The 10,879-nt window shown below is 59.4% G+C and overlaps 1 protein-coding gene across 1 annotated transcript; it reads right to left on the bottom strand.

The window, feature by feature from the left end:
• Positions 1 to 1,188: 1,188 nt before the first annotated feature.
• On the bottom strand, positions 1,189 to 7,025 carry KCNK16 (potassium two pore domain channel subfamily K member 16). Its single transcript, XM_036316206.1, has 5 exons — positions 6,813 to 7,025; positions 4,023 to 4,137; positions 2,809 to 2,975; positions 1,725 to 1,890; positions 1,189 to 1,412 (listed from the first exon to the last, which is right to left on the bottom strand). The coding sequence occupies exons 1-5, from the start codon at positions 7,023 to 7,025 to the stop codon at positions 1,189 to 1,191; spliced, it is 885 nt and encodes a 294-aa protein (XP_036172099.1).
• Positions 7,026 to 10,879: the final 3,854 nt, after the last annotated feature.

The following is a 10,879-nucleotide window of genomic DNA, read 5'->3' as shown; positions in this document are numbered from 1 at the left end:
AAGGGGTCCCAGGGGGTCCTCAGCTTCAATAGGAAGTCCCCGGATGTAATCTGGGTCGCGCTGCTGTAGATGCTCCCCTGGGCGCCCCACCTGGGGCATCCGCTGCTTCACAGCCTCGCCTCAGGCCCGTCCGGAGGTCCGGCCACTTAGGGCCTGCCTTGCTTGGGGTCCTGGGAGAGGCTGGGGCTGAGGTGTGCAGTCCTCGGTGAGCAGGGCCTGGGTGGGACTGGCCTCAGTCTCTCCTCTCCTCTGGCCGGAGGTGTGGCCTTCTGGCAGGAGAAAGGCCAGGCAGCAGAGCTGGTCCCCAGGGGAGGCCTTGCCTCCATGGAGCTCATTTCGTGGACGTCTCCTGGGATCTGCTGACTCTCCACGTTCCCAGGGAAATATGTTTGGAAATGCTCTTAAGAGGACAGGAGCCCAGAGTGGGTGATGGGGTCAAGGGGTGCCCTGGGGGAGGGTCAGGGGAGACCATTCCCAGGAAAGTGGGCCGGACACCCGGACCTCCTAAGCCTTGCTCGCGGACAGCTCCGGACTTCCAGGCCAGGGCACTGGCGCTTGCCCGCCCCTCAGCACAGCTGCCTGAGGGTAGATCCTGTCTACACTGAGATGCCCCAAGTCCCCTGCCCTCCCCTCCCTCCCTGCCAGCTGTTCCCATGGGCCCCCCTTTGCCTTTGTCATAGCCTTTTGGGCCCTGGGTTGGGGTTGCCCCTCTACTTGGCTAGTCCTTCCACTTGACTAAGTGACATGGAGGGCAGGACCTTCCCAGAGCCTGACTCAGTGCCGGGCACATCGCGGGGCCAGACCAGTGAACGCCGTGCAGGTATCCAATGAGGCAGAGGACAGCCACCCTTTGTTTGCTGTCCTGTAGGAGGCTCTGGGGAGTGGCGGGGAGGAGGGCAGTGGGGCTCTGGCCATAGTGATCCATGTCTGGTCACCTTCGAGGGGAAAAGGGCAGGGGCTCTGGGACAATGGCCAACCTCTCGCTTCACACCCATCCGTCATTGATCCTGTCGCCCCATCTCCATTCTGGTACTTTCTGGGACACTCCTCCCTCCTTTCTCTCTCCAGTGAGCTCCTGAGATCAGCCCTGGCTGGGAGAGGAGGGGATGGGCGGGAAATCCAGAGAACACGTGCACAGGGTGGGGGAAGCTGAGAGGGGCTCTTCGGGCCACTGGGGTGGGGGGAGGCTTATGCAGAGGTGGGGATCTTCTGAGGTCTGGGGAGCCCATTGGCCTCAGGAATGCCCCCTTCCTTGAGGCGGAGGCCCCTGCTGAGCAGCCAGAGCTGAGAGCACCTGTGCAGAAGCAGGGGACCCAGTGGGAGGACCAGCGCCAGCCACGCCAGGCCCAGGAGGATCCAGATGGCCGCCAGGCTCCGGTACACCGAGATGTAATGCTTGCTGGGGTCTGTGCCTGACCGGGAAGGGAATGTGATAAATGCCAGGGATCTGAGGGCACAGCCACTCCCTGCCCCCCCTCCCCCAGGGTCCATTGAGGCCCTGCCAGCTCCCCATAACAAGGATTAGCAATGGAGGGCTCTGGGGGAAGGATATGGATTCCAGACCAGCAGCTTCTGAGGATGTGAGAATTTGCAGCAGCCTCAGAAATCATTCATCTCCAAAAAACCAGGGGCCATCTGATCCTCCGTGGTCACCCCCGCTGACACCTCCCCACCCCCCGATCCCGGTGACCCTGACTCTGAGATATTGAAGGCCTTGTTCTCACCGACAACATAGTCCCCGAAGCCAATGGTGCTGAGAGTGATGAAGGCAAAGTAGAAGCCCTCACTGAAGCTCCAGCCCTCCACGTGGCTGAAGACCATGGGCGGGAAAATGAGAATGACCAGCGTCCCCAGGGTCAGGAACAGAGCCAGGCCCAGCACCTGCAGTACCTGGAGGGAGGGAAGGAGGGAGGGAGTCCATCTCTGAGTCCACCTGGGAGACCCCAGGACTGTATGGGGGGAGAGTCTGGGGAAATTTGGAATGGGACTGGGTCACAGCTCGGTCCCTTTTCTGCCCTGCAGACCTTTGGGGTGGGGCCTGGATCTCCATGTCAGGGGAAGATCCGGTCAGAGGGACTGCATTGGTGGGTCCATTGGAATTAGGAGATTCCTCTGGGCTAGTACAGGTCCCCCAGGCCTCAGATCTGGGACAGAGCACTGTCACTGAAACGTCTCAGCTTCCTCCGCACCCTTGTCCTCCTAGTGCGCCTGGCTTTGCAAAGGACTGGCCAGTGGGGTGGGCACTGGGGCATGCCGGGTGGCCTGGAGTTTGCTGGAGTTCTGTGATGGCCATGGAGGTGTGCCATGTTGACCAGCTGTCAGCAGGTGGCATCCAGCTGTCATCTCCTTCAGGATGTGTGGCAGCTACAGGGGTGTAAAGTCCTGGTCATGCCCAGCTGGCATGGCTCAGTGGTTGAACATCAACCTATGAACCAGGAGGCCGTGGTTTAATTCCCAGTCAGGGCACATGCCTGGGTTGCAGGCTCGATCCCCAGTGTGGGCATGCAGGAGGCAGTCAATCAATGATTCTCTCTCATCATTGATGTTACTATTTCTCTCTCTCTCTCTCTCTCTCTCTCTCTCTCTCTCTCTCTCTCTCTCTCTCTGAAATCAATAAAAATATATTTTAAAAAAAAGTCCTGATCATTTCAGCCTGCTGTGGGACACCTCCGACAGCCCGTACATGCTGCAGAGCTCCAGGAGGGGTTGGCCAATCTGCCCAACATGGCATCCAACCTCTCCCTCTGCCCAATCCTTTTCTTCCACCAGTGCCTACCTAATACCTGCTGGCGGGAGGGTGGGACCTACCTGGGAACGTCGGGGCTGGTCCTCCCACCTCTCCAGTGTGGTCAGGTGGCCTCGAAGCCCTGTGCCCAGGTGGTTGAGGAAGATCACGTTGAGGGGGATGCCCACCAGGGCGTAGAAGACACAGAAGACCTGGCCTGCCTCGGTGCTGGGGGCCAGGTTCCCATAGCCTGCAGGGGAGGAGGAGTGAGGTGTGGGGAAGAGAGCTCAGAACTGCCTCCCCCACAGACGCCAGCAGAGGTGGGCAGTCTCCCCCTGCCGCTGGGGGAGGAGGGGAAGCTCCCCTGGTCAAGTGAACACTCATCTCATTCTCTGTTAGGATGATCCCTATTTATAAGACTCCTGCTTGTCTTTCAAGGCCCATCTTAAATGACACTTCCTCTAGGAAGCCCTCCTGATGACCACCCTTCACCTTCCTAGTAGGTCTGATTTCCCACAGTGCTTTGTGTCATTCCTACCTACTTATCTACTCTGCTTGGCGCTATTATTTTTGGTGTTTATCGTATCCCTCTTCACTGGATTGGAAGCTCCTTGAGGGCTGAGTCAGGGTCTGACCCAAGTTTGTATGAACCCCGCCCCCCTCACTCCTTTCTCTGTCTTCCCTGTCACCAGAGCTCAAAGAAGGCGTTGGACCTAATTGGTCTTAATTGAATAGATGGGGTTAGTGAGGGTCCAGGGTTTCCCTGCAGGATCGGAGTGGAGTTTCTGGCTGAGGGGTGTAGCAGACACCCCCAGTGTCCTGTCCCCTTGGGACCCCTGGCACAGCACCTGCAGCCTGTAGACAGTTCCTGTGCATGCAGATGGCTTCCCTCCTAGTCCCTGCATCTTGTCCCTGAGAGATTTTTCAGCAGCAAGAGTCCCCTTGGTCCGTGGGCAGGTCCAAGTGCTGGAGAGTTAATGCATCCAGGATTCGCTCTCAGCCAGCCAGGGCAGGAGTGAGGAGACACACTGCCCTGCTTTCTCGCCCCTCGCGGGGGCTGCTCTGAGGATGGGCTCCACCTCGCCTCTCAGAGGGTCTGGAGTGAGCCCAGTGGCCCTGCCCAGCAACCTGCTCACTGATGCAAACTTTATTGCCTTTCCTCCTTGTTTCACTTCCCCACGTCTCCACTGGGGCTTCCTGAAATCACCTCCCAGAGGAGCCACATCCTTGCCTCAGCATCTGCTTTCGGGGAACCCAAACCGAGACAGGGGGAGCCCCTCTTCACCCGGCCCTTTACCTATGGTAGTGACGACCGTGCCTGCAAAGAAGAAACTGCTGCCAAAGTCCCAGTTGCTGGGGTTGGTGGAGTTGCCTTTGGGGTTCACACCCTTCACCCAGGCTTCCATGATGACCTGTGGGGTGGCAGGGAGAGGGAGTGATGGGGCAGCTGGAGCCCAGAACTCAGCAGGGCGCTTTTGTGGCACCTCACTTAGCGAGGTTCTCAAGATGGTCTTGCTTCCTTTGCACGGAAAAAGGAAGCTAACGCTCAGAGTGGCTGCATTGCCCGGGGCTGTGATGTGGGCTGGTGGAGGGGAATGGGCACCAGGAGGCAGAAGATGCTTAAGGAATGGACCCAGTGGGAGATGCTGCGTGTGGCCAAGAGGGTGAGATGCCAATGGGTTGTTAGGCCAGTGTGAAGATTTCAGGTTGGATGTTCCTGGAAGGGTTTACTTGGAAACACGGGGTATGGGGTCCATTGGGAAGGTGGGGGTTCGGAGAGAGAGAGCCTGCCTTTCCAACAGGGCTGATGGTCCTTTGTGCCTCCAGGTGAGCTGGTAGTCTTGCTCTCTGCTGCCCCCTAGTGAGTGCCAGCCCAGGCCTACAGGGGAAATTCCATCAGAGGTGGGCAAAGGTCTCCTGTGTGTGTGTGTGTGTGTGTGTGTGTGTGTGTGTGTGTGTGTTTACAGAACCTGAACCCCTCCCTGCAGGTCAGGCCCAAGCCCTTTGTCTCCAGCCTAGCTCTCTCGGATAGGGCGGGACTCCCTCCCTCCCTCCCCACTCCCTTCCCCTGTAGCTGTGGGTTGTGCCTGGGCAGCAGCACAGCCTTGCCACTTGGTAGAGCCCCAAAGGCAGGCGGGAGGAGGTGGGGGAGGGGCAGCTCTGGCCTCCCGTTCCTGTGGGAACGTTTCCCTGCTGGTGGGGTGGTCCCATGAGCCAGGCCGTTAGGCGCCCTGACACAGGCTGTCTGCTTCTTCTCACTTTGGCAGAACTGGCCTCGTCGCATGTGGACTTTGGCCTCCCTGTCTTTCCCACACACCCAGACAGGCCGAGATGGAATATTCTGGAACACACCCTCTCCCTGGAGACCCTCCCTCTTGGGAACAGCACTTGGCCCTGGACTCAGCTGCCCCCCAGGCTGACGTTCTCCATCCCGTTGAGGAGGGGCCTTGAAGTCAGCGAGGGTGCTGAGTGGGGCCCTTCCATCCTTCTCTCAGAACCCGTGATGGAGCCGTCAGAGTCCTGTGAACCCGGACAGGGCCTCCTTCCCTGGATGCTGCCTGCAGGACTGCAGCAGCTTTCCCTGGTGATCTGAACCGTCGTGTGCGCTCTGCAACCTCACCCCAGATCTCTGCTTTTCAGCTGGACGTCCCCTGGCAAGTGAGGCCCCTCCTGCTCCTCAGCTAGACATCCCCTGGCTCCCTCACAGCTGCAGTCAAGCCTGTGGCTTCCCCCTCCGTTTGCAGAGCTACCAGCCCTTCCCACACCCTCTGGCTCCTGGGTTTCGCCTCGAACCCAGGGCTGCGGGAGCAGGAGGCTCCAGGGCCTCTCTCGTAGCCCCCTTCTCCTCCCTCACACCTCCCGGAGTCTTGAGAGGCTCCCAAACCCTTTCCAGTCCTGATGTGGGTGCTGTGGCCCAGCCCTCACTGCTGGGCAGCAGGGACGTGAAGAACGGGCCTGGGCAGGTAGGTGTCTCCCAGCCCACCCAGCTCATAGCCAGCTGCTCTCCATCCTGCGTGGGCATCGGCATGGCCGCCTGCTGGCCCCGCCTCGACTCTGTGGGTCTGGGGCGGTGTGACCACTGGTGTTTCTAACAAGCTCCCAGGTGCTGTCCCAGGTGGTGCTGATGCAGCTGGTGGGGGCCACACTTGAGAACTGCTGTGTGGTGAAGAGCAGCCGGCCTGAGTGCCAGTTCTGTCTCTGCCACTAACTGCAACCTGGGCCAACATACGCCGCCTCTCTGTGCCGCGGTTCCCACCCACAGACTGGAGATGGTGATGATGCAAGTGAATAGGAGAAAACACCGTAAAACACCGGGCCCTGCACGGCGACCCTGTTCCCCGCCGGTGAAGGCACATGGTCAATGCTCAGTGAATGCCACCCATCGCGGTGCTGACCTGCTTGTGTCTTTGCGGCCATGTACTCTGCCTCCTGGTCTCTAATGCGTTTCCCTTCCCCAGCAGCAAGGCCTTTTGCCTTGTTTCTTGGAGAGAGCATGTTGGGACCCAGAGTTTGCGCAGGGGAGCAGAAGGAGCCAGGTAGGGGGTGACCCCCTCTGCCATCAGCGATTGCCTCCTATGGGCACGGTGCGGGTGGGGCTCAGTCGCCCTGGCCACTGCTCACCAAGCCCAGAGCCAGGGTCCAGGCCGGGCGGGCGAGCGTGGCGGCTGCTCCTAACCTTTCTCTGTGCCTCCCGCCTGCCGCAGCCTGAGTGTGGTCAGCCCAGCGGCCACAGGGTTGGTGGAGCGCAGAGTGCGGGACAAGGACATTCGCACACACCGGTAGCACTACGCCCGCTTTTAAGCAGCAGGTGGCAGCTTAGGAAGTGCTTCCAACCTGCTGCTGAGTGTCTGCGGCACAGATGTGGTTTTCCTCCTCACCTTGTAGATGAGGAAACTTGGGCCCAGAGAGGTTGAGTGACTTGCCCAATGTCACAGCGCTCCAGTCTCAGACCTGGACCCAGGTCTCCCCTGGCTCTGTCCCCACACCCTCTGCTTCCAAACAGGGCATCGGTCCCCGGGGCGTGGCCCTGGACCTACCACAAGAAGCCCCATCCTGCCCACCCTCCCCGGCAGCGTCTCCCCTTCACCTGCACGAACTGCTCCAGGGCCCGCTGGTCCAGGCAGGTGTAGTTCTCCAGGAAGCGCAGCTTCTCAAACTGAAACTGGTCCCTGGACTGGGCCTCCGCCTGCTTCTCCAGCAGCTGGAAGATGGTGGCGCCGAGCAGCAGGTAGCAGACATAGACCAGCAGCAGGGGCAGCAGCCGGCCGCCCCAGCAGCTGCAGAGCCCGGCGTGGGGCATGGCGTGGCCAGGACTCTGCCAGGGCCACAGGGCTGGCTTTGGGAGGAGCTGCGGGAAGGGCTGGAGGACCTGCACTCGGCCTCCTGCCGGCCTCGCCCTCCCAGGCACAGGTGTCCGGAGGCAGGGAGTCTGTTTGAACAGCGCGGCTCAGCTTGGATGCACTAAGTGCCATGAGTGCAAACAGGCCTGCCTCCCCCCGCCGGCCTCTTTTCCATGGAGAGCAGCAAGTGGCACGGACCCTCAGACAGACCTACCGAGTCCTGCTGCGGCCATCGTGCCTCGCCCTCTCCTGCAAGCCGGACGGGTGTTTCTGGGCCAAATCTGATGCTCTCCTCACTCTGCCCAGGCCCGAGTGGCCCCCTTGGCAGCCCCCAGCTTCTCACCCACGACGGGTTCAAGTCCCCAAGCTTAGGAGCTGGGAAGAAATCAGATTGGGTGTACAGATTGTACTCAGTTGCCGTGGCTACCAAACGGGGCAGAATTGACCTGCCTATTGGGGGAACCGAGGGTGAGTGAAGTGGTGACAAATCAGGGCAAAGCAAATAGATAGCGACAGTCCCATCAGGAACAGCACGGGCCGGTGCTCCTAATACACTGGGCGCATCTGCTCCGCGGCCTTTGCTGACGGTTGTCCTCGCCTGAAGCCCTTTAGCTGGCTGCCTTCCAGGACGCCACGTCGGTGAGATATACGTGTGAATAAGACGAGGCTTGAGTGTGTCCTGGCTCTGGGAGGGCAGAGTCGAGGTGTCTTCTTTGCTTATGTATGTGTGTGTTTGTAATAGTTTGATTGAGATATGATTTACATACCATACCAGTCACAAACGTAAAGCACACAATCAAACGCTTTTTCACAATCAACTTGAGAACATTTTCACCACCTCGAAGAGAAACCGCTTTTAGCCATCAGCCCCCCTCCCTGAAGCTGCCCCCTCAGCCTCTGGCAACTGTGAATCTATTTTCTCTATGAACTCTCCCACTCTGGATATTTCCTACAAACGCAGCCATACAGTAGGTGGCCTTTTGCGCCTGCCTTCTTCTGTTAGCTTAACGTTGTAACCTTCATCCAGACTGTAGCCTGTCAGTACTTCATTCCTCTTTATGGCTGAATGATATTTCATTGTCTGGATATACCAACACTTTATTTATCCATTTTTCAGTTGAGAGCTATTTGGGTTGTTTCGACGTTTGGCCATTACTCAGTGATGCTGTGAATATTCCCGTACATGTTTTTGTGAGCGCACACGTTTTCAATTCCTTTGGATATATTCCTAGGAATGGGATTGCTGGGCCATACGGTCACTCCATGAGGACCCGCCAGGCCGTTTTCCAAGGCGGCCGCACCATGCTGCCTTCCCACGGTAGTGCGCGAGGGTTCTGGCGTCTCCGCGCGTGGTTTCTGAAATGACCTGCGGCAGCAGACACCCTGTGTTGCCTGCCCGGCAGCCTTTCCTTCCTTCCTGGCCCGCAGAACCCCACGTTGGTACGTGCCAGGCAATGGAGCGTGGCTGGTCTCGCCATCACAATTATCCTGCTCCCTGCTTGCAGACCGGGGTCCCCAGGAGCACCCTCGAGGGGGTTTGTGTATGAGCAGGGCAGTCAGCCAAGGTTACCTCCACCTGGTTCCTGGGGACCCCTGGCGGGTCAAGCACCTCTCAGTCAGTCCCAAGTGGGGCAGGGAGCTGGGCTCTCCTATTCCCATCCTGGCCAGCCCTTTGGGCATCCCTGGCTTCCGCCTGCCGGCAACATGGCCCCAGTAGCCCGTGGACAGTCCACTGAGGAGCCCTAGGCGAGGCCACTGGGAGCAAAAACACGTTAAAGTGGGGAGAGAGGCTCAGATACAGGGAGGGGATCTGAGGATTGACAGTGTCCCTTGCACCCACTCTCCAAGCTCCCTCACAGCTGGGTGGCCATGTGGCCCAGCTCTGACCAATGAGGTCTGGGCAGAGTTGGCCAAGGAGGTGGGGGCAGAGGGCTCGGCCTCCGCTGGCCTCTTCCTGTCTCTCCTGAACGCACGGGTGACTGCGCCTGCCTTGCGAACCCGTGTCCTTGAGGGAGAGGCCAGGAGCGATGCGAAGACGCTGATTCCTGCACACACCCGTCTCCAGCTCTTTTCGTGTCGGAAACAGAAAGCCTTTTGTTTAGGCCACTGTTGGGTTTCCTGGAACATCCCAATGGCTCCACGAGGCTTGTTTTTCTGAGTTGGTCAAGGCTCATTTGAGTTGGAAGGAACGGGAACACTCTCCAGGTCGCTCAAGTAACTGAAATAACTTGTGGTGGGAAGCCAGGAGCAGCCAGGGTTCTGGCACAACCGGGCCTGCACCCTCACTTCGTTCTTCCACTGCTATTGTGTCGGCCCTCCCCCAGCGGAGCCCCTTTCCTCCTCCCAGCAGGAGAGTCTGATGGTGTCAGCTCCCAGGCGCCCCCTCTCTGGGCATTTCTCGGCTCAAGTCCTCTAGGAGGCAGTGTGTCCGGGAGTGCCCTTTCCTGTGGCCGTCTCAGGTGAAGGGTGGCTGTCCCCGGGCCAGTCCCCACCTCAGCTGATTGGCCCCAGCCAGCTGGCACCCCTCCCGCCCCCCCCCCCCCCCCCCGCCGTACAGGTGTCATGTGAAGGGCTATGGGGAGGCAGACACTGGCACAGGCATGTCCAGGACAAGCACCTGAGGTTCTGTAATTAGAGGGCGGAGGAGGGGGCGGGAAGGAAGACAGAGGGAGAGAGAGGAGAGAGGGGGAGGGGTGACTTACAGAAAACAAAAACAAGGAGGAGGTGTTTGCTTATTTCAAGTACACGGATGATGGAGAGAATGGTCGTGGCATAAGGCTCTTCGTCTGCTCTGAGGCCAAACCAGAAGGACAGCCAGTACAGGCAGAGCTGGAGGCTGCACCTTAGGAGCATCCCAAGGCTGTGACGAGTGGTGAAGGCAGGCGCCCCCCCCCCCCCCCCGCAGCACCCCACCCATCCTGTGGTCCAGGTGGGGCCGTGGCTGGGGTGGCACCCGCCTTCTCTGCAATCCTGCAGGTTCAGGGTCCCCCGAGGCCACCTGGGATCTAAGCCGCCCTGTGCGAGGTCCCCTCACCCCCAGAGCTTTCGGCCAGCACCGTGTCGGGTGTGGGCTTCTCTCAGGGGCAGATGCCAGCGTCTGGAGCCACGAACTCACCCTGGACTGGGATTCCTCGTGTTCTGGAGAAACGGGACGACAGAGTGCTGGCTGTCATCTCGTCACTATAGACTCGGCTAGCTCCTGGTTTAAGCAAGGGTTGTCGTTAGGCCTGCAAGGACGTGTGATAATCAAATCCTATTTTATTGCCCCGGAGACACTCAATATGTGAAGAGTTCTCTCGTGTGCCATTTGGGAAGCTTAGCCGTGGATGCCCGGGGGATCCCGGGAAGGCCTTAGCAAGCTCTGTAGCCCAGAGTCCCGACAGGTCTGGGCACTGTCCACAGGCAATGGTGGCTGTCCTCAGGCGGGAGGAAATGAAGGCGAGAGAACGCCCTCCGGGCATGGGAGCACGTGTGGGCTCCAGGCAGCGGGGTCACCTCGGGGTGCAGGGTGGGCGGGCCAGCCACCGGAAGCCCTGCCCCCCTCAGGCCACCAGGTTCACCGTGGGCAACGCACGCCACTCATTTCTAGACTCCAGTAGCCCCCCTTCCCCGCGGCTTCACTTTCCATGGTGTTAGCTATCCATGGTCAGCTGCGGTCTAAACATATTAAATGGAAAATTCCAGAAATGAACAATTCATACGTTTTAAAATTGGGCGCCGTTCTGAGTAGCGTGATGAAATCTGTCACCGCCGCCCTCCATCCCACCTGGACACGAATCTTCCCTTTGTCCCGCGTCTCCAGGCCGCGTAGGCT

The sequence above is a fragment of the Myotis myotis genome, unplaced genomic scaffold, assembly GCF_014108235.1.
Source record: "Myotis myotis isolate mMyoMyo1 unplaced genomic scaffold, mMyoMyo1.p scaffold_m19_p_7, whole genome shotgun sequence".
In the NCBI taxonomy this organism is placed as follows: domain Eukaryota; kingdom Metazoa; phylum Chordata; class Mammalia; order Chiroptera; family Vespertilionidae; genus Myotis; species Myotis myotis.
This window is presented reverse-complemented; position numbering and strand designations above follow the sequence as displayed.

Excerpts from the sequence above, each read along its gene's own strand:
- KCNK16 (XM_036316206.1), bottom strand. The coding sequence starts at position 7,025 with ATGCCCCACGCCGGGCTCTGCAGCTGCTGGGGCGGCCGGCTGCTGCCC. Across the intron at positions 4,138-6,812 it reads CCCTGGAGCAGTTCGTGCAG|GTCATCATGGAAGCCTGGGT; the intron begins GTGAAGGGGAGA and ends GCCACCCCACAG. Across the intron at positions 2,976-4,022 it reads CACGGTCGTCACTACCATAG|GCTATGGGAACCTGGCCCCC; the intron begins GTAAAGGGCCGG and ends CCTCCCCTGCAG.